Raw genomic sequence first — 22,671 nt, 5'->3', positions numbered from 1 at the left:
TCAACTCCAAAGGCAATAATAATAATAATAATGGCAATAAATGAGGCATTCGTTATAAAAACTTTCTTTGACTGTGCAGAAGACCTTAAAGTACAATTTCAAAACTACTGTACGTAAAAAAATAAAAATTGGGATTTGAACACCGGGTCCTCCACTCTTTAGATCAATTAAAGTATTCCTTAATAATGAGAAAAATGAAATCAACTCAATTTTCTGAATTAATACCTAATTAATATGGAAAAATTACGAAAAAAAAAAATTGAAAGTTGTTCTCTGTTTGGATATTTTTTTCTTCTCAAAGACAGATAAATCTTCAGGTAATTAAATTTAAATTGAAATGATAAATTAGCTGTTTATCTAAATTGACAGCCCCTGGACTATTTTTAGAATGATTTAATGTACGTACGTGATCTAAATCACGAATTCAAAAATACTCTTTTTAATAATAACGAATTATTCATCCACTGCAGGAGACACAAGCCTTGCCGTTCTGTCTGAAACAGACGGATTCCTCTTCCTCGGAGGAATTGACCGAGCCATTGAGAGATTTATTGAGAGAAGCATTGATGGATGCATTGAGGGACTTATTGAGAGACTCATCCATGGAATTATCCCCCGAATTGACTGGCTTGTTCGCCCTGAGTCTGGTCTTGTCGACAGTGAATTGGATGGCATTGGTGGCTGGTTTGGTCCTGAGGTAGTACATTCCAGTCTTCAAGCCAGCCTCCCAACCGAAGAAATGCATGGAGGTGAGTTTTTCAGTTGTTGGATTTGCTATGTGAACATTGAGAGACTGGGACTGATCGATGAAGGCCCCACGATCAGCTGCCATCTTGAGGATCATCCTCTGGGGAATCTCCCAGACTGTTCTGTACAGTGCCTTGATGTCTGCTGGGATGCTGTCGATGTTCTGGATCGAGCCATTGTTCGCTATTATCAGGTTCCTCATCTCGTCGTCCCAGAGGTTGCGCTCGGTGAGGTCCTTCAGGAGATGGGGATTGACCACCTGGAATTCACCAGACAATACACGTCTCGAGTAGATATTGCTGGTGTAGGGCTCGATGGCCTCGTTGTTCCCAAGAATTTGGGCTGTTGAGGCTGTTGGCATTGGTGCCAGTAGGAGAGAGTTCCTGATACCGTGTTTGGAAATTTTATCCTTGAGTTTAGCCCAGTCCCAGAGATTTGTTGGTGTTACACCCCACATGTCGTACTGGAGGATGCCCTGGCTGACTGGTGAGCCTTTGTACGTCTCGTAGGTGCCCTTCTCCTGGGCGAGCTCGCATGAGGCCTCGAGTGCACCGTAATACAGGGTCTCGAAGATCTGGATATTGAGTTTCTGGGCGTCATCGCTGTCGAATGGATAACGCATCAGTAGAAATGCATCTGCCAGACCCTGAACTCCAATTCCCATGGGACGGTGTCTCACGTTGGAGACTTTTGCCTGCTCAAGTGGGTAATGATTGACGTCGATCACTCTGTCGAGGTTTCTGGTAACAACTTTGACGACTGTCTTCAGCTTCTTAAAGTCGTAAGTTTTTTTCACTGGATCCACGAACATGTTAACTGCAATCGAGGCCAAATTGCAAACAGCAATTTCATCGGGGCTCGAGTACTCCACGATCTCAGTGCACAAGTTGCTGCATTTTATCGTTCCCAAGTTCTTCTGATTGGATTTCCGGTTGCATGCGTCTTTGTACAGCATGTAGGGGGTCCCAGTCTCGACTTGTGACATAAGAATTGCAGTCCAGAGATCACGAGCCTTCACCTGACGCTTGAAACGAGCCTCGTTCTCGTATTTTACGTAGAGATTCTCAAACTCTTCACCCCAAGAGTCACAAAGGCCTGGACACTCGTGGGGGCACATCAGACTCCACATACCATCCGCCAGGACTCGTTTCATGAATAGATCAGGAATCCAGAGTGCGTAGAACAGCTCACGCGCTCTATATTCCTCCTTTCCTGTGTTCTTCTTGAGATCGAGAACATCAAAGATGTCAGCGTGCCAGGGCTCGAGATAAATGGCAAATGCGCCAGGACGTTTGTTTCCACCCTGATCAACGTAACGTGCTGTGTTATTGTAAACACGAAGCATGGGTACAAGCCCATTGGATACACCATTGGTACCAGCAATTCGTGTCCCCTTGGCTCTGATACAGTGAACATTCACTCCAATACCACCAGCTGACTTGCTGACAAGTGCACACCTCTTGAGGGTGTCGTAGATGCCATCGATGCTGTCCTCAGTCATTGTTAGAAGGAAACAGCTGGACATCTGTTGTATACAAGTGCAGGCTGAGAAGAGGGTTGGTGATGCGTGAGTGAAGTATCTCTCGGACAGATAGTTGTATGTCTCAATGACCCTGGCGATATCCTCCTCGTGTATTCCCACAGCCACTCTCATCAGCATGTGGGCAGGCCTCTCAACGACTTTGCCATTGATCCTCAGCAGGTAACTCCTCTCAAGGGTCTTGAAGCCAAAGTAATTGTAACTGTTGTCTCTGGTGTAGATTATCGCCGAGTCGAGCTTCTCTGCGTTCTTCTGGATAATATCGTTATGGTGTTTGCTGATGATCGGGGTGTGCTCCTTTGTTACAGCATCTATGGCGTTGTGGAGGTCGTTCATTACCTCGCTGAAACTCTTCTTCGTTTCTTTGTGGAGATTAGCCACTGCTATTCTTGCTGCCAGGATTGCGTAGTCCGGGTGAATGGTCGTCATCGTGGCAGCTGTCTCTGCTGCCAGATTGTCCAGCTCGACTGTTGTCACACCAGAGTACAGACCACTCACTACTCTCAGGGTGATTGCAGGAGGATCCACGAAGTCCATGTCCAGGTTGTAGCATAACTTCTGGATCCTCGAGGTGATTTTGTCGTAATGAACTTCTTCTTTACGCCCATCTAAAATTGAAGGTTTGTCTTGCACTAATAAACTTTTTTCCTCTCGTATACCCTTTCGGGTCTTTACGAGTCTTGCACAAATATTTCATTGGATTACTAAATATGGAATTTATAAACAAGTCGGCAGATATGGGTTATCTCCACGCTTGTTGTTGGCGTCATGAGATTAATTTGGAAAAATGACTTACCACGTTTAAGGACAAACATTCTTTTTCCAATAACTCCTTTCCCCACCATTTTAACAGGATATACCCATCAATTTATCAATAATAATCTTTAATAATTATTAATTAAAAACCGGCGTTTTAACACGAAAAAATGCTCGATTCGACGCAATTTCGAAGAATCATTGAGGGGGCGCCACTTTCTTTTACAACTGTTACACGATCTCACAAAATTATTTCAAAATTAACATTTTCATCCTGATAATATCCAAAATTACATTATTCATGACGTGGATTTTCCTACCTTCACAGTAATTAATCGTTTTGTCACCTTGACCTAATTTATTAGACCTTGCCCTCCCCCTCGCCCATCAGCTGATTGGCTCCCACCCTCTACTCCCGAAATTCAAATCCGAATCGTCCAATTTCATTGTCAGTTTTTCCTTTAAAAAATATCGAGGAAATAATTTCAGTTTTCTCTCGAGTCCAATAGAAAGTCATTGATTTACTAATTGTCAATAATTAAGCATTGTTATTGTTATCACAATTGTTATTCCAATTGATGGGAAATGTTTTAACTCCTGTAAATGACCCTGGGGTGGATGTTCCTCAGGAGTTTGAGTCCTCGAAGGTGATGAGGTGTCCCATGATTCATTATTCATCAGGTGACATCATTAATTCCCTCCAGACGCGGATGAATCGAATAAATGATTCAGTGACCTTCGGATTCCCCCACTGCCAGAGAAATTCTTCTTACGTCACAACACGTCATGAGCCAACAATTTTATTTCTCTCGGGTGTTGGCAGAATCCGTTTTTCCAGTTCAAGTTGGGATTGGCCAGCGGTTACTCGAGTAACGGATCCGAAGAGTTCTTGTGTATTTCACAATAATCCGTGAGTTTATTCGTAATTAGTAATTAAATAATGGAATCTTTAGAATCTCGAGGGACTTTTTTTTAAATTCATCCACTGGATTTTGGAAAAATTTGTTCAGGGACTTGGGCGTTGGTTTTTATTCATTTCACTGGGAGCAGCTGCTCCTCGTTTTTAATTGACATCGAGATCAATTATTTATTATATTTTTACTATCATTTTTTGTCATTAAAAATATGGTTTTAATCCAATTTTATGTCATCTTTTAATGTTTTTTATTTATTGTTCCAATTTATTTATTCAATGAAGATAATTATAAATATTCATTATTAATATTTCTATGCGATTATTAAATGTAAATATATTCTATCAAATATTAATTAATATTAAATTGTGTATCAACAATCACCTTTTTATTATTTCTTTTGTTACATCGGTTAGTTATTATTCATTAATTTGTTATTACAATTTCACAGAATACTTGGTTTTGATGGAAATTATTTTTCCGGTTGAATTATTTCTATCGGTTTCGTCAGTATTATTTATCTCTCGAGTATTTTTGCGGGCAATTGCGACGGAGAATTGAATTTTGTAATAACAGTTGTCAAGGGCGAATTTATTTTTCCGAGGATTGAACAATTGAAATTGTCTCGTGTGTCGACAGATCAGTATTGGATATCAGTATATTTGAATTTATTGAATCACCGTGTTCGGATGAAAGGAAGATAATTATAAATATTTTTTATTATCATCATAATAATGTATTTATTGCAGAATTGTAGAGCATAATTATGGCAGCCCATCAGTACTACCACGTGCAGGTAAAATAATATTTAAAGAATAATAATGTAAAAATAAAATATATAACATCATAATACATATTTCATATTTCGCCGAAAAATCTTCCAAAAAGTATTAATAAAATTGAAAATATGGTACATTCTAGTCAGAATTAAAGAGAAATTTCGATTTAATATTCAATATTTTAAGTTTACTAATGGAAGTAATTAAAATGTGAAATGGAAATGACTCAGACATTGCGACGTGTGCGTCAGTTCTGATGATAAATTTGTTGTCAATTTAATCCGATAATAAAGATATTTAATTGTAAAAAAAATCAGTGCACCCCGACAGTCTACCCGGCGGAGCCATTTGACCCAGAAAATGACGCCCAAATGCTGCGTACCGCAATGAAGGGCTTCGGAACCGACGAGCAGACAATTATCGACGTCCTGGCACATCGTGGAATAGTCCAGCGTCTGGAGATTGCCGATCAATTCAAGACAATGTTCGGTAAAGACTTGATATCCGACCTGAAGTCCGAACTCGGTGGAAATTTTGAGAATGCCATAGTCGCCCTGATGACACCCCTTCCTGAATTTTTCGCTCGCGAGATCCACAACGCAATATCTGGAATGGGAACCGACGAGGAGACCATCATCGAGGTTCTCGCCTCCCTCAGCAATTATGGAATCAAAACCATTTCAGCTGTTTACAAAGACCGTGAGCACTCGATTAATCATTAATTATTTAAGCTAATGGTGGAATAATTAATGAGAATTGAATGGTGACGATTTAAATTCTTTTACAGTATTCGAAAATGACCTGGAGGAAGATCTCAAAGGAGACACTTCTGGACACTTCAAGCGTCTGCTCGTGTCGCTGTCAACTGTAAGTGACAGTTGAAAAAAAAATCATGCTCAATTGAATGAGTATAATTAATTATAAATATAATTATATTGAAGTAATTAAAGGAGCACTCAATGGAGAGCTGAAAAAATTCTGAGGAATTGACGTAATTGTCTGGTATAATCTAGGCAAATCGAGATGAAGATCCTGATGTGGATGAGAGAGCAGCACTCGAGGAAGCTGAGAGGCTGTTCCAGGCTGGCGAGGGCCAATGGGGAACTGACGAGAGCACCTTCAACGCTATCTTGATAACCAAGAGTTTTCCCCAGCTTCGCAGAATTTTTTACGAGTACGAGAGGATCTCCGGGAATAGTCTTGAGGACGCCATCAGGAGGGAATTCTCTGGCTCCCTCGAGGATGGATATCTTGCAGTTGGTAATTATCATTAATTATTATTAATTAATTTAATACAAAAAAGGTAATTCTCAATTCTCTAAAAAATTCTATTGATTTCTCACGCCAATTTTATCATCGTCCATTGTTTATTTATAAAATAAAAGACCAATGGATTCTGTAATTTATTGTATAATTCATTCCCTTCAATTTTTTTAATCAATTTTTTTGCCTATTTTTCCAGTGAAATGCGCCAGAGACAAGACCGCGTATTTCGCGGAGAGACTGCATAAGGCGATGTCAGGAATGGGCACCAATGACTCCACCCTGATCCGAATAATCGTCTCTCGTTCTGAGATCGATCTGGGGGACATCAAAGAAGTCTACCAGAGAATCTACGGAAATTCTCTCGCTGCAGGCATCGACGTAAGTCCACGATAAATAAAAAATTAGCGCTCTCCAGAAAATTTGTTCTTAATATTTCATTACGATTCTATTAAAAAATTCTATTCGCGAATTTTTTTAATAAGGATGAATGTTTATTTAATTATTTAATAGGATTGGGTGGAAAACGAATAGGATTTTTTGATGAATGAAACTAAACTTTTGATATTTCGATGCGATTATCAAATTTTAACGCGACATCGTAAAAAAACCATCTGATGACTTGTCATTTTACCCTAATATTTCAGAGTGACACGTCTGGTGACTACAAGAGACTCTTGCTTGCTTTGACTGGCCAATAAACATCCACATTACTATTATTTTCATATTCACGTTGTGTCTAATCCTCTGAGAATTTATTTATTCACTGGTCAGTATAATTTTCGTTTCTCTCGTTTCTTTCGATTTTTGCATGCCATAACGAGCTCGGGGGGTCTATCCACCATCCGATGGATTTTATACGAAAATCTCGCCTCAATTTACCAAATAAACAAAAAATAACATCACCCTTTACTTTAAAAAATTGTGCAATTTTCCATTTTTCTTGTAATTTTAATTCCATTTGTTCATTATTAATTAATAACAGAACGTCATTATCTATTTTTTATTTCTTTTCGATTTCAGAGCGACTGCAGCGATGATTTCAAAAGCCTTCTGTTAGGCTTGATTCATTAAAACGCATTAAATTACTTTAACGAGTTTGTGTAATAAAAAGAAGAGGAAATAGTTAATTAAGAATTCTAATTTGCTGTTATGTTGCCACTCACGCATGCCGAATAGATTACTCGTGGGATTGATAACAGACATTACAATTTCCCGTATATTTTTTTAATTAACTAATGAGTGCGACTTATCGACTCGGATGTGTTTATTTTCCAGGATGATTGTAATGCCGCGTGTAAAAAACTCCTTATCGCACTCCTCAACTGAATGGAAGCTATTAAAATGAGAGATCCAACAGACAGTAACAAAGCATTTATTATAAAATCATCAACACAAAATATGAACTCATTAATTCGCTATCTAAACATTAAAATTACTGAATTCGACAGCACTCCTTTGAAATTTCCTAAATATCTCGGCATCCAAGCGAGCTATCGAAAATTTTGTAACGACCTTTTCTCTAGGTCTTAATCAGCTTTACAAAAAAGGCTCCACGAAAATTTTCGGTATCCGCCCTAAATTCCGAGATTTCCACGGAAAACTGATCAACAGCCAGAATCGATGTGAGTAACTCCCCGTGAATTCATGATTATCGATCAATATCTCGGGATTTAATAGAGATAAAGGAAATTTTGTAATAACCTTTTTTGTAGGGCTTAATTAGTTCTGCAAAAAAGGTTTTGACAGAAATTTTGATATCGGCCGTAAATTCCGAGTTATTCACTGAGCACTTGGAAAAATTGATGACTAACAGTTGAAAATGAATGAATCTTGGAATTAGTAATGAGTGATGATCAGATCATGATGACTGAGGGAATCTTTTCCTTGTATTTGTATTCCTCTCGATCGATCACATGATTCCATCGGAAAAAATTCTCAATTTTCGGCGGATGCAGGGGAATGTCGAAGCACCCGACATTCACAGATTTGTGAATTACGTGATAAATCTCGACTGCAATTTTCGCACAACCGTGATAAAGCTTCTTCGTAAAGGACAGATCATATAATTGCAGGCAGACGTCAGCAGACAACTTCTCTAATTCTGGAATTCCCACGCATATGGGTGGAGGATTTCGAACTATTAAAAGACAATGTATTATTATTTAAAGAATAATCATCGAATTCAATATTTATGTGTCATTCATGAAAAGATGTAACTGATATTTTACTGAATAAAAATGGGTTTAATGGATAAAAATTAATGAATGGAGGTTATTATTCCAGGAATTCATTTGTATAGAATTTTTTCTGCCTACAAACCATTGTATTGGATAATTGGTGATATAATTCTCGGAAAATCTTCTGAATTGATAAGCGATTCAATAAATTTATTATGATAATTCAATTATTCAAGCGTTTATATTTAATTGAGACCGCAATGGACAATTTGCGTGTACCTTTTTGCGGAGGAGTTTTGCAGAGATAGAAATGATAGAAGAAATGTTTATAATAATTGATTAATTAATTTAAATCAAAACACTTACCCGATACTGTCTCGTTGTAGACAACATAATCATTCCAAGTAATCGTTACAGAAATTCCATAATCATTGGACAAATAGGAGACATTTCCACAAACTAAAAACGAAAAATAAAAATGGATAAACCCCGGGGAATGCATGAGGGGAGGTATTTACCTGTTGCATTGATATCGAATCTTTCCAAAACCATTCTTTCGCAGCATCCGCAATTATTCTTAATGCACACGCAACCATTTTTCAATGAATCAGCCTCTCGATCTCCTGTTAATTCTTTGTGGACGGAAAAAATACATTTGAGATAAGCAAAGAGCAATTTTTCAAGGAATTAAATAGTTGTACTAAACCTTGTAATGATGATTCATCCTGCAGGCAAGTAGAAACTGATATTAACATTAAAATTATGGAGATAATTATAACAAAACGAGTGGAGTCCATGATTGAAGTGCAGTGGAATTTTATCTGGAACTGCCAGGCGAAATTGCACGTTGAAAATAAAATGGAATATGAACTTCTAGCCACAACAAATCACACACTCATTCGTAATTGTATGAGTGTACACGTGCATGAGAGTCACGTGACTGACATGTGCCATTGGGAGAAATTTTTTGTGTCTATTTTTTTTTTTAAACGCTCTCTATATTTTAAATATTTACACAATTTTTTAATATAAATGAGTTTTATGCAGATATTTCAAAATATATCTTCAATTGATATAATATTAATATTGATAACTCAATATTAAATATTAAGTGGATGAACTTTATCTGAGGAGAAATTATAGTATAAAACTGCAATTCAATAAATTATACTTTAGATATATATATATATATATATATATCCCGAAATATAGGAAAATAATATCCGGATGTGGTTCGCATATATTTCGGCGAAAAACGCGTTTTCCAAAATATATTTTTGATATATTTGCGCAGATATATTTCACCGGTCCCATTGAAGATGCATTCAAAATTTACGTTGGATATATTGAAAATATAATATAGCCAGAGATATATATGTGTCAGTTATAATTATTGGATGATATATTTGATGTTGAGGGGGAAACTCTGACAATTGTATTATCACCACCGTTAGTGTTTTCAATAGCCCATCGGTGGACCACCTCTCCACCTAAGGTCGACGAGCTCGCAGATGAAATGAAGGGGAGACCCCCGGATGTCCGCGCCCTGACCCACAAGAAGTGAGGCCGACTCAGTAACACTCAGAGCCGCAGGTGAGACGGAGGGACAAACTGTAGCTCCCACTGGGAAAATCAATTCACTGCAAGAGGTAAAAGTCCACTCAAGTTTTTCCTAAAAATTCATTAAAATCCCGAGAATACACGAATCCACGCGAGATAGGGACCTTCTCATCAGGACCTTTTTTAGAGATCTCCTCGAGAGCTGCAAAAAAGATCTTATCGAAAATTTTTCTATTTCTTTTCGATTCCGACTTATCCCCCGAAAACTCGAAGTTCTTCCTAAATCATCATCATCAGTTCTGGAGTCCTGTTTTCGGGGAATACCTACAAATACGAGACAGATAGCGAGATTTCCATAAAAACCTTTTTTGCAGCTCTCGTTTTGTTCTACAAAAAAGGTCTTGTCGAAAATTTCGGTATTCTTATCGAACTCTGAGTTATTCCTCGGAAATTGAAATGGGAAATTCGTTTTAAAGAGCAACAAGTCGCGGTTTTTCCAGCTGAGTTTTCGGAGAATATCTCGGAATCTATGAGAGATAACGAAATATTTGTTAATACTTTTTTATAAAGTGAAGTAGTAGCAACAAAAAATGTCATTACGAGCATTTCGATATTTTCGGTGGATTTCGAGATATTTCGAAATATTCTAAAATATACATCTTAGCTCAATCCACTTATCATCTTTTACCTCTTCTTCAATTGATTGCAGTTAAACAAATAATTAAAAAAATACACAACCCTCCCAGGGAGATGTCGGCACCAGTGCCCTTTTCATTCGGAGTTGAGTGATTAACTCTTCAAATTAAATTCCCAAAGTTCTTGAGTTGAGTTCGATTACGATGGCATTAAAAACTATTGGAGTCATCATCTTCATCAGTTTCACGAGTTGCGGAGTCCTGGGACAGGATGACGATTCCCTAGCTGGTAGCTTCCTATCAGGTAAGACCATGAAAAGTTAATTATAACTCCAATTAAATAACTCTGTAATAATTACAGAATAATTATAGAATACCGGCAAATTCAAAGTTTCTGTTCTCATTTGAGAATTGAAAAAAATCGATCCTGGCGTGTACTAGTTTTTTTATTTAGGATTATTCAAGATTATTTAAATATTCAGATGATGATTTATAATGATCAGAATGAAATTCAATAGATAGTAGATAAATACCCGGATCTATCGAGAAATAGAAACTGAAATACTCGAGAGAATGGGACGACACGGTTTTTATATAGGTAGCTGCGAATCAGCAAGGAAGGATGCGACTGCGTCCTACTTAGAAAACATGGATTGCTGAAGCTATGCGGATGAGGTTGTGATGACCGTAAGAGACCCGGTGGCATTAAAACATCGCCGAGGCCTCGTATGAATTTTCGTTGGAATAAATTCTCCACGTAGGTGGACGTACGTCGATTTAAAGATTTATCTCGAAAACCATCAGTCCCATGGAGAAACGTCAAAGGACTTTTTTGTAGAGACATCAATTTTCGAGAAAAAACGTTTTTTTACATTTTACCCTAAAATCAATACTTTTTGCGATTCGCCGGAATTTTACTAAACTGGGAAATTCCCGGTGGGAAAAAGTGGAACTTAACGATTTTTGCACTCATCGATTAATCTTATTCAATCTATCGATGTTACAGAGAAATATCAAAAGACTTTTTTGTAGCTGATTAAATTCCCGAGATAAATCCTCTTTTGACAATTTTTTCTGAAATTAATAATTTTCGAGATAAATCGGTATTTAATAGCGCTGGGAATTTCGTGGTGTGGCAGAAGTGGAAGTCTATATTTTTATTAACAAAAATTGATTTATCTCGGGAAATATCGGTTTGGGGGAAAAATGTCAAAAGACTTTTTTGTTGCCGAATGAGTTTTTGAAAAAAAATGTTTTCTGATATTTTTTTGTACAATTGATGGTTCGCGAGATAGGTGGATTTTAGTGAATAAATCGGATTTATCGTGCGATTGGGGGAAGAGGAATAGAAAAAAAATGTTAGAATGGGGATTTGGAGGAATGCGTGGAGAGGATTTTAGGATTGAGATTGTAGGGACCTTCAGGAGGCCTCCGTGATCGCCTCAAACGTTCAAGCACCCGTTCATTATAATTACCGTTATATTTGTTTGGGGCCGTTATGCCTGGGCGAAGTGAAACCACATTGGGACTACGTTATAAATGCTCGTGTAATACATGTGTGCACAAGTGCAACTATTTCTTTCACTTTTATTTTTTCAGGCAAAATTATATTCTATTTTTCTAGAGACTTTCCAACTTATAGATTTAATCCTGAGGGATTCACAAATAATTCATTAAAAAATGAATATTCACTTCAAAACCGCACGTTTAATATTAACATATATGCAACAATAATTATTGCTTTATAAAAAAAATAAGATATCTCCACTTTTGAATCGATTTATTTCAAACTTTTCACGATTTTTTCAATTTTTTAATGAATTCTGGAAAATTTCAATGGAAAATTTCCCGATGCGGAAATATTTCCACAAAAACTTCCGCATTATTATTTATTACATGTTTCTATAAAAAACAGTAATAAGTCAATAAAAATGCAGTTGAATTGAGTATTGACTCGGGATATTCCAGTGAAATCTATTTTCACTGTGAACTCTCGGAATTTCTCAATGGGGTTTACGAGAATTTTATTTATTCGACAAGAAGTACAAGTGCAATTGTTATTTCTCGTCGCCGCGGGTCCGAGTTCATTGACTCATTGATCTTGATGCCCTTGAATCCATCGGAATTTTCAAAGTTGATAATTAATGCAGGCATCTCCAATCTGAGTCTTTGAATCGTTAATGAATTTTTTTTTGTCGATGGGGGGTCAATGGGGGATAAAAAATCCATTGATCGGTATCACTTGGGGGGTAATCGGGGTATTTCCGTCAATGGAAATGAATTATTCTGGAGGTGGTGTTTTGAAATACTCCACGGAGTTGTTAACTTGGTTTTACTTCTTTTACACGGAACTTCCCGTTCGATGTAACGGCATTCAGGTGATTACGATTGACTCTATGATTACATAATCTTCGTGCCATTGACACTGGCTTCGTTATTCAAATCAACCTGCTTCCCTGAATTTTTAGTTGGAAAAATCATTCCACTTGTCCAGCCAATTTATTTTATTTACACGGCAAACAGAATTTTCTTTATTTTCTCAAAGTTCAGTTATCGCATAATTAAAAAAAAATATGACAACTCAAAAATTGGATTCATTCATTAATATTCCATATTATATTCATGAAATTTTATAATTAATTCCTGTAATTTTTCTAAATTCACTCCTATTTATTTATTTATTTATTATCGTTTTCTCATAATTCTAGAAAATTCAGAATTTCTGATCGATTTTTTATTTCTTTTATAATTTATTAGGTTTATTGTCGTCATATTATTTATCTACATTTTGTCAAGGCGATGTATTTATTATTTCTGTAGAAGATCAGAGGAATATATTTTTTTTTTAATCCCAGGTCTTCTGGACTCGATAGCAAACACAGCGAACAGTGCGGATTGCCCTGGGGTGTGTGTCCACGCTCTTGCTACTCTCATCTGCGATGAGGTCCTGGAAGATGTCCAGTGTCCAACACCCAGCATGAGGTGCTGCGTCAATGGACCTTTGAACAACACGGAGACGTCATCGGAGAATGACATCGAGGGCTCCACACCCACCAGCACTGAAAAACCCACGTCAACCCCTTCCACCACTATCTCCACCACTATTTCCACCAGTACTACCCCCAGTACGACGTCTACTGCAGGGACAACGGTGAATTTTTCCCCGTATTTTCCTCTCAGGAATTTTTCCCCCAATTTTCCTCTCCCTCACGATATTTTCCTCCCACTCAGAAAATTTTCCTGTAAATTCCCAGAAATTTTTCTGTAAATCTTCATAAATTAATTGTTAACACAATCTTCTCTCCTCTGTTCATTAGTGATGGAAAATGACAATTAAAAATTAATAACTTTTGAAATAGCGAATTTCTCAATTTATCATAATTTATCATAATTTTCTGTTTTTCCTAATTTTTAATAATTTTATCATTCAGGAGACGCATCGAGTGCCGGAGAAGCCGAAAGGTGAGATAATTAATTGATTATAACAATAAACAATCAATTCCAAAAGTCGATTCCAATAATTATCGATCTCATCAGTATCCAAAAATCTTGTCCAATCAATGAATTTAAGAGATCGGCGGACTGAAAAAAAATGAATGAATAAATAATATAATAATACCACTAACAATTCTCTCGACTTATTCATAATTATTTAATTTATTCCCGACATATTTCATTCATACCGACGACGTAATCAAGAATTTCTTCAAAAACTCAACTCAATAAATTCTACCCAAATTGATTTAATCATCAATCAATCATTACAGCAGAAATAATTATTTATTGTTCAATCGCAGAGAACAAATGTTCCCCGGGGTTGTGCATAGAGGCAAGACTGACGAGTTACTGTGAAGCGATCCTCGACATCGAGGATTATTGTCAGCCCCCATTCCGGTGCTGTGTCTCGAAGGACAGATTCGGGAATAATCCACCCCCTGAGTTTCACCTGGTGGACCGTACGAAGGGGAACATCACCAAAGAGGAGAAGGGAGTGGATAAAACGACGAGCACTGCACGTCCAACGACCACCACTCCAACGACGACGACGACCACCACCACCACCACAACAACCACTCAGAGACCGAAACCTCTTCATCAGACACCCTGCAAGGGTGAATGCGTCAATGGTCTATTCGCCCTCTTCTGCGATAACATCGACAGAGAAGCCGATTGCCCTTCCGGAGACTCTTGCTGCATCACTGATCCTCCCATTAGGGTGGTGAGTCATCAATTTCATTCCATTTTAATTACATTTTATCCTTTACCTTTCTCTAATTAACCTTTTCTCCTTTTTAATTTTTTCTTCTTCATTTTATTTTACTCGTTCGTTCAATTAGGTCTGTCTATTTTTATTATTTCACTTATATAATTTTTAAATTCAGGGTAATTGAATTTATTTTAGCTTGAGATCTGTCAGAAATGGAGATCCGCTGATCGATAATTTTTATTAAAAACGAGACTTTTAAATAAAATATTGTTAATTATCCAATGCGTAATATTGAATAGTAAATAATATAATTATGATGTCTCAGATTGATGTTGATATGAATTCATAAATGGAAGATAAATTAATCGTTATGATAATTAGAAATTGGAAGAGATTTTATGACTGGGGTTCTGTCGGTGGTTTTAATTAATTAGTTTAATGGATATAATTAATTGTAGGAGCCGAGCACGACGACTCCTCGTCCAACGACTAGACCACCGCAGACAAAACTACCCACGTGCAGGGGATACTGCATACTCCCGATTTTTGCAGCATTCTGTGAGCGACCTAATGAGATTAATTACAGGACGAGTTGTCAGAGTAAAGGGGGATTCGCCTGCTGCGAGGGGAGCAATTCCCTGCCACCTGTGAGTCCTTTTTATTCTAATTAAACTGTCACTTCAGTTTTCTCCCAATTAATAAATAAATCGTTATCGATATTTTCCATCAATTATTCATTAATTACCGATTACTAATTAGTTATCCATGATTTTAGTTCTGGAATTCTTCAACGCATCGATCTCTAAAAATTGTCCAAATGACAATGAAAATTAAATCACTTCATACAGAATGATTAATTAAAATAATTAATGATTGAAACTTGTACATAATTTTTGGAATCGTGGGAAATTTAATTCAATTATTTAATTTATGAATTATTATTATTTATTATCATTTATTTATTTATTTAATTAAATTTAAAGACACATTTCAATGGTAGGGGAAATTTTTGTTGAAGGGAAATCGAAATGTTTCAGGTATCGAAAAATCGACCGAAACCGGCGCCGACGCGACCACCAGCCACGACGGTATCACTGCCTCCAGATAATCGACCTGAGTGTCCTGGATCCTGCATCGTGTCTTATCTGTCCTTCACGTGCTTCAGTAATATCATCCTCACATTACCACTGATATAAAAAAATTTCTGGACCTCCAAGCGCTGCCTTAAAGATTCAAAATTAACTCTCAAATTAATTAAAAAATTAAAATAAAATTACACAATCAGGAATTTGATAATTGGATCACGTGGAAATAGAAAAAATTCATGTGGAAGTCTGTCGAATATTTCAATTGGTAATTATTTCGTTTTAGGGAATGCGGAGTTGACGAATTTGTTCAAGTGTAAAAAAATCGGGCACCAGTGTTGCGCACCGAAATTCAGGATACGAGGGGTCAGTAATTCCACTGAACAAAGTGCCTCCAATCGAAATGATACAGCATTTTCTGGAAGTTCAAGGCCCACCACAAGTTTTCCTTCATTCTGTAAGAATTAATATTCTTCATTTATTTGTTTAATAATTCAATATTTCCATTAATTCCATATCTCACCCACCGCACCATTCAATAATCAATAATAATAATAATATAAACTTAACAATATCTTAAATAACAATTTAATAATCTGTAATATTTTCAGAAAATCAATTAATAATTTAATTTAGTCAATTTCATCATGCGAATTTGATTTTGCAATTGAAAATTAGAACGAATTGAATTGAATTTTTTTTTGATTTTAATGAATTCCTTGGGTTAATTATTGACTTCTCTAATTAATTTGTGATAATAATGAAGTGCTGGTGTATTTTTAATTGTAAAAGTGCGAATATTTGACAGATGAGACAACGTTAACGACAACTCCAGCACCGACAACAACCGCATTATCAACAACAACCGACTCAACATTTAATAAATACGTGTGTGGAGTGAAGGGTACATCGCGTGGGCCCATTCAGGCTAAGAGTTTGTGGAGGGACCCAAGGGTGGTAGGAGGTGAGGATGCCGATGCTAATGAGTGGTGCTGGCAAGTGGCACTAATTAATTCCCTCAATCAATATCTGTGCGGGGGTGCACTAGTGGGAACTCAGTGGATCCTGACAGCTGCACATTGTGTCACCAAGTGAGAAAATATATTTAAATAAATAAAATAATCAATGCAATCAATTAATTTATCAAATTATTAACAATTAATTGACCAATCGATTAATTGAACCGCTAATTTGTTTGATTTCATTGAAAAAAAATTGTGAATTGAATAAATACATCGATATAATAATAAATCGATTATTGAATTAAAAAAATCTAGCATTGTCCGATCTGGAGATGCTATTTACGTACGAGTTGGAGATCACGATTTAACGAGAAAATATGGGAGTCCTGGTGCCCAGACCCTGCGAGTGGCGACAACGTACATTCATCACAACCACAACAGCCAGACCCTGGACAACGACATTGCCCTGCTGAAGCTCCATGGACAAGCTGAACTCAAGGATGGGGTGTGTCTTGTATGCCTGCCAGCCAGGGGTGTCAGTCATGCCGCTGGAAAGAGGTGCACTGTCACTGGATATGGGTACATGGGTGAAGGCAAGTGTTCGTCAGTCATTCTAATTAATTTATCATTTTAACGATCAATTTATTTGTTTCAGCTGGCCCAATACCACTGAGAGTACGAGAGGCTGAAATTCCTATAGTCAGTGATGCTGAGTGCATCAGAAAAGTCAATGCTGTCACTGAAAAACTCTTTGTACTACCCGCCAGCAGTTTTTGTGCTGGGGGAGAGCCAGGAAATGACGCTTGCCAGGTCAGTAATTTTTAATTGAAAATTTCGAGAAGTTGTAGTTGAATTGAATCTTTTCATTTTTTAATTCTGAAAAGAAACATTTCCATTTGTTCTTCGGGTTTTTAATTAATTAAATATTATTGTGATCCTTTCTGTAATTAATTATGAATCATTTTATTAATTTTATTGTGTCAGGGGGATGGAGGGGGTCCCCTAGTGTGCCAGGATGACGGTTTCTACGAGCTGACAGGACTGGTGTCCTGGGGCTTCGGTTGTGGTCGAGTCGATGTGCCAGGAGTCTACGTCAAGGTGTCAGCGTTTATCGGATGGATAAGCCAAATAATAACTGTTAATAATCTTTAGTCGGTCTCGGTATCCGAAACAGCGTCTTGACGATAGCACTGTGAGATAATGTTAAATTAAAAAAAGATGAACTTTGAAATTGAGTAGAATGAAACGACTAAAAAATTCTCAACGCACTAATTCCTTCAGTCTCGGAACAAATTGTTGAGTTGACAGCTGTTGATAGTTGATTGAATCATTCCACTTGATTATCAAATAAATCATAAAAATCATTCGTCCAGTCATTTTCACCAAAATTCAAATTCGACATCGACATTTTCTTCAAAAACACCTTCAAAGAAGAAAAAAAAATCCCCTCGCTTTGTAAATTAACGCATTACCCACTAAGAAATAATAAAACAATTACATTCCACAACTTTATTCATATATTTATAGATAAATGCCTGCGCGTGCTGACGATAATGTATATTTCCCTAATTACACAGTATCTATTAATGATCTTGTTCTTTCTCATAGAAAAAAAACTATATATATTTATATAAAAGAATATCCAAGCATTGCAGAGCTCCCCAATCCCCTCCGATAAAAAAAAATGCAATGTAAAATAAAAAAAAACCACAAAAGATCATCAATATGTGTTTTTAATAAAAAATAAAGAGATTAATCGTCAATGGCCACATACGTACACAAAAAATTGCCTCATTTTCAGTAATCAAATAAAATTAATTGAAGTGCTTTCTCCCTTGGGAAATAGAAAGACCTAATCTATTCATTATAAGAAGATAGAATTCTCCTCGTTGGATTTTTGAGCTTCGAGACTTTCGCACTCTTGAAATCTCCAGGTTTGACAAATCCCTCGATTCCATTCTCTTTGTTATCCTTCTTGCAGGCGACGTCGGAGGTGGATCTCATGACGAGTTCCTTGGTGAGATTTTTCGCAACAGAAGATAAATCAGAAGTGGACGCAGATTTTGTGAAGCCATTGAGTTTATCAGACTCGATGAAAGATGTGTCAGATGGTGTGGAGAACGATGCAAAAGACTCATTGCTCTCTTGACAGGTTACAGGTGAGCATTTTAGGGTTTCATCCTGCGCCCGGAGAGTATCCTCGTGCGAATCCTCGAGACACTTCATTTCTCTGAACCGTTGGATGATCCTCTCGTGAGGTGAAGTCATCACCAATTGCTTGGGATAATTGAAATCTCGTTTTGCTGGTGTTGTGCCACTGGGTACGTCCTTCCTCATGTCCTCAACAACGAATTTATCGACCTGGTGCTGAGTCGTTCTCAGGTAAGATGAGATCTGTGTGCTCCACTCACTGGACTGAACACTCTGGTTCTCCAGTTTTTTGCACATATCTCCAGCTGTCGCCTCGATTCTCCTCCTGTGTTGTTCCATGAGCTCTTCATGATTAACACTGACGTCAGACACGAGTTTGTGCACCTCCTGGACAGAGGAGAGGACCTCGGCCCTGTCGGAGCTCATTTTGTCCCGAAGCTCTGAGGACTTTGATGAAATCCGCTTGCTGAACTCCTGGAGCTTCTCGCAATTACCTTCCAAGTGCTTCTGTACATCTCCAGAGACAGCTGCCCCCTGGAGAACTGAGGCCTCTGCTATCTGCCAGTTAACTTCCAGATCTCTTGAGAGCTTTTCTCCCATCCCCTGGAGTCTTTCCGAGAACTCTCCACTGACGACTTTATCGATGTCCGTTTGATTCTTGAGATTTTTATCCATCTGCACCTCGATATCTTTACAAAATTCGAGCCCCTCCTCAGAGACTGTCATCGCCGTATCGTTTACCATCACCTCCTCCTCGTGAATTCTCTCGTACTCGTTGAAGCAATCCTTAAACATCTCAAAGAAGCTCTCCTTCTTCCTGGAGAGACTCGTCTGCGCTGCGATTGTCTCATTTATCCTATCAGTGTAAACATTTATCTTATCACTCAGTCGATTCCTGTCCTCGAGGAGTCTGTCACACACAGCAGCAACGGTTCTGCTCATGAAATCCCTGAGCTCCTCCAATTTCCGCCGATTCTCCTCCTCGATTCTCCTGAGATTGTCCGCAATTCCCGTTTTCACGAGCTCCTGAATTCTTTCAGAAAAAATGGAAATCATTTTTTTCTGGAGCTCAATCTCCTCGAGAGAGGCTTTGGACGACTCCTGGACCAGGTCCTCCAGCTTCAGGGCATAATCCTCGTGCTGATTATTAATCCCACCCTCCAATTTCGTGATTACTCTCTGCTCCCCCTGTAGGAGCTCCCCAGAGATTAATTTAATCGCTTTCTGGATCTCCTTGGAGTTCGTCGACGTCAGGGAGTTGATCTCGTCTTTAGTACTGAGGGAGAATTGAATCAGCTCCTGGGTGTAATTGGACAGCTGCTCGTTGGCCTCTTCGAACTGCCTCTCGATGTTCAATCGAAATTTCTCCCCTAGGTGCTCGTTCTCTTGCTCAACGCGATTTTTCCTCTCAATTTTTTCATGCAACTTCGATGTATCTTTTGTGGCGATCTCCACGACCTTGAGGAGTTGACTGGCCTGATTAAGAAGTTTCTTCTCGGTAACGACGTGCCTTTCCACCAGGTACTTCTGCTCATTCCTCTCCTGCTCCGTGATCTTCACCTGGTGTTGGGTCTGCTCCAGTGACATCTTCAACTCGTCGAGAATTTTCTCCTTATTAATCATGGTCTCCTCCAGGGCTTTTATGTGATTTATCTTCTCCTCGATCTCCTTCCCCTGGAATTCGATTGTCGTTTGGAGCTCGTTGTAGTTGTCGTGAGCCAGGTAAACCCCATTTCTGTCTCGTGTTGCTTGCAAATCCCTCCGAAGACGTTCGATCTCCTCAGTGTACTCCTTGAGGAGAGCCTTCTTCGAGAGCTTCTGATTAATCTCTGGTCTGTTAGTGATGTTCTTTGCCCTGTGGGCGTAGTCCAGAGTTGAGAGGGTCTCCTCCAGGTTGAGAGCAGCCGGTGAAACTGTCGCTATTATCGATGTCTTAGTTCTACCCCCCAGGGACTCCTGGAGGAGCCGAGTCAGCTTGGATTCTCGGTAGGGAATATGTGGTGCTCGTTCTACCAGGGCCGTTATCACTCTACCCAGAGTCAGCAAAGATTGATTTATGTTTCCTGCTTCTCTGGCTCGACGATCCACTGCTCCTGAACGACCAACATTCTCAGACCCTGCCAGATCCACTAGATTCAGCTTTCCTGTCTTCAAGAGCTCCTCACCCTCCACTGTATTCTCTTTTATATGGACTGTTATCGAGAAAACTGTGTGGGAACGGGACGAGTGGGCGTTCATCAGGGTTGCTGCCGTCTGTCGCTTCTCTGAGCCCTTCTCCAGGATCTTGTACACCTCGTTCTTGTTGTGAACTGTCACCTCCTCTAGACCGTGGATTATTACTGCTCCTTTCTTCGTCGTGTCCTCGTAAATTCTAATTTTCGATGCATCATCATTGCATGAGAGAAGATCGAAGAGTTCCTCGTTGTAGAGCTCGAGAAAACTCACTTTAACTGTGTATTCTTGAGCTTCGAGTGTCCGCAGCTCGTCGAACAGATGATTCAGGGATCGGGGTATAATTCCAGCTGCCGTATCACTTTGCCAATGGACTGAGGGGTCATTGCAGACCCCCTCCATGGTGAAGGTTTTTCCAGTTCCAGTCTGACCATAAGCAAAGACTGTGCAGTTGTATCCCGCCAGGACCTCGTCCAACAGTGGACTCACCACAGCATTGTAAACGTCCAACTAAAAAAATAGAGATAATCATCGAATCATTGGAAGAATTAATTTAAATATACCAATCAGTTTTTTAAACTAATATTCAACACTCTGGAATAAATTCATTGACTTCAAGTGTCAAGTTTTTAAAGAATATCTCGAAATTCAGTGGAGAAAAATCAAGACAGAAAATTTGTTGAAAACATTTTTTTAGGATTATTTAGAAAGAAAAGACGTAATTAGTGATTGTGTTTAACCTGTTTAGAGCTGGGCCCAAAGACCCTGTCGAAACTGAATTTCTTTGTCAACTTGCTGTCCTGTGGCCTCTCCCGCACCACGACGTCCTTCGAGGATGCCACCTCGACGACAGTCGACGACTTCCCATGGATCTCATCTTTATTCGCCGGTCTGATTACCAAAATAATTGCAATCAATCAATTACCCGCATAAAAACCAATAAAACCTACACTAGCCCATCGTCAAATATTCATAATTGAGAAATAAATTGATGAATTAATTGAGATGACCTGACCCTGAACTCAAAGAGAAAAACGTGGACAAAAGGATGAGCCTATATAATGACATTTAATTAGCAATCGAATGGAATTTTTGTATTAAAAAATGTAGCTATCCCTCCGAAGAAAAAAATACCCAAAAACAATAACAAGGGAACAGGGAAAACCCACCTGACCCTCACGAAAACTTGTATGTGTTGATTTTTATCCTTTTTCCTGGAAATCTCACTCATCTTTCTCTGCGTCATGGAAATCTTCCACTGGAGAACACTTCACTCCACTATTATCCCAAAACCCCAGAAATCTGGGACTATTGGCGCGGTATTTATATTTGTTATCGTACTGATGCAAGACGAACACGGGATTGACCGTTACACTTGGTGCAGCGAGCAAACTGGCAGTTGACGGCTTGTCCGTTCAAATTTTGAGATTCGAACATTTCCCGCGGGTGGCGCCACTACTTGCGCGCGCACCCTAACCCCTATTGGATGAATTTGGAAAATTCTCGTCGGTCGATCTAAAAATTTCTTTGTTGAAGCACTTGCCATTGGCGTGAGGATCTCCCCTGTAATCTCTGACCAAAAATTCTATTACCTGACAAAATTCCAAATTATAAAAAATAACTGTTCGAATTCGTTTGTAATTTGTTAGCAGGTGATTGCACGTCCTTTTTCGATGTTCAAGAGTGGATGATTATCTTTCAATAAATAAATGAATGGTGA

General features: G+C 38.3%; 5 protein-coding genes across 8 annotated transcripts; 2 read left to right on the top strand and 3 right to left on the bottom strand.

The window, feature by feature from the left end:
* Window positions 1–273: 273 nt before the first annotated feature.
* On the bottom strand, window positions 274–3,425 carry LOC105271421 (ribonucleoside-diphosphate reductase large subunit). The gene is made up of 2 exons (XM_011312965.1): window positions 3,084–3,425; window positions 274–2,895 (listed from the first exon to the last, which is right to left on the bottom strand). The coding sequence occupies exons 1-2, from the start codon at window positions 3,130–3,132 to the stop codon at window positions 458–460; spliced, it is 2,487 nt and encodes an 828-aa protein (XP_011311267.1). The 5' UTR covers window positions 3,133–3,425; the 3' UTR covers window positions 274–457.
* A 423-nt stretch (window positions 3,426–3,848) lies between these two features.
* LOC105271418 (annexin B9) lies at window positions 3,849–7,678 on the top strand. Of its 4 annotated transcripts, none has more exons than XM_011312961.1 (8): window positions 3,849–3,953; window positions 4,707–4,753; window positions 5,054–5,435; window positions 5,524–5,603; window positions 5,750–5,996; window positions 6,199–6,380; window positions 6,647–6,768; window positions 7,278–7,678. In XM_011312961.1, the coding sequence occupies exons 2-7, from the start codon at window positions 4,724–4,726 to the stop codon at window positions 6,698–6,700; spliced, it is 975 nt and encodes a 324-aa protein (XP_011311263.1). In that variant the 5' UTR covers window positions 3,849–3,953; window positions 4,707–4,723; the 3' UTR covers window positions 6,701–6,768; window positions 7,278–7,678. The 4 variants fall into 4 exon arrangements, with proteins under 4 accessions (XP_011311263.1, XP_011311262.1, XP_011311265.1 ...); XM_011312960.1 differs by having other exon boundaries at window positions 7,023–7,674; XM_011312963.1 differs by lacking the exon at window positions 6,647–6,768.
* LOC105271419 (uncharacterized) lies at window positions 7,359–9,060 on the bottom strand. Its single transcript, XM_011312964.1, has 4 exons — window positions 8,886–9,060; window positions 8,698–8,811; window positions 8,546–8,638; window positions 7,359–8,139 (listed from the first exon to the last, which is right to left on the bottom strand). Exons 1-4 carry the CDS (start codon window positions 8,974–8,976, stop codon window positions 7,856–7,858), a joined length of 582 nt encoding a protein of 193 aa, XP_011311266.1. The 5' UTR covers window positions 8,977–9,060; the 3' UTR covers window positions 7,359–7,855.
* Window positions 9,061–9,740: 680 nt separating this feature from the next.
* On the top strand, window positions 9,741–18,200 carry mas (masquerade). The gene is made up of 12 exons (XM_011312959.1): window positions 9,741–9,828; window positions 10,449–10,678; window positions 13,230–13,525; window positions 13,806–13,836; window positions 14,172–14,593; window positions 15,040–15,228; window positions 15,619–15,745; window positions 15,953–16,123; window positions 16,475–16,757; window positions 16,944–17,221; window positions 17,284–17,438; window positions 17,613–18,200. Exons 2-12 carry the CDS (start codon window positions 10,579–10,581, stop codon window positions 17,778–17,780), a joined length of 2,220 nt encoding a protein of 739 aa, XP_011311261.1. The 5' UTR covers window positions 9,741–9,828; window positions 10,449–10,578; the 3' UTR covers window positions 17,781–18,200.
* Window positions 18,201–18,289: 89 nt separating this feature from the next.
* On the bottom strand, window positions 18,290–22,358 carry Klp61F (Kinesin-like protein at 61F). Its single transcript, XM_011312958.1, has 3 exons — window positions 22,121–22,358; window positions 21,692–21,842; window positions 18,290–21,461 (listed from the first exon to the last, which is right to left on the bottom strand). Exons 1-3 carry the CDS (start codon window positions 22,195–22,197, stop codon window positions 18,486–18,488), a joined length of 3,204 nt encoding a protein of 1,067 aa, XP_011311260.1. The 5' UTR covers window positions 22,198–22,358; the 3' UTR covers window positions 18,290–18,485.
* Between the last annotated feature and the right edge of the window lie 313 nt (window positions 22,359–22,671).

Source organism: Fopius arisanus, unplaced genomic scaffold, assembly GCF_000806365.1.
Source record: "Fopius arisanus strain USDA-PBARC FA_bdor unplaced genomic scaffold, ASM80636v1 scaffold00109, whole genome shotgun sequence".
In the NCBI taxonomy this organism is placed as follows: domain Eukaryota; kingdom Metazoa; phylum Arthropoda; class Insecta; order Hymenoptera; family Braconidae; genus Fopius; species Fopius arisanus.
This window is presented reverse-complemented; position numbering and strand designations above follow the sequence as displayed.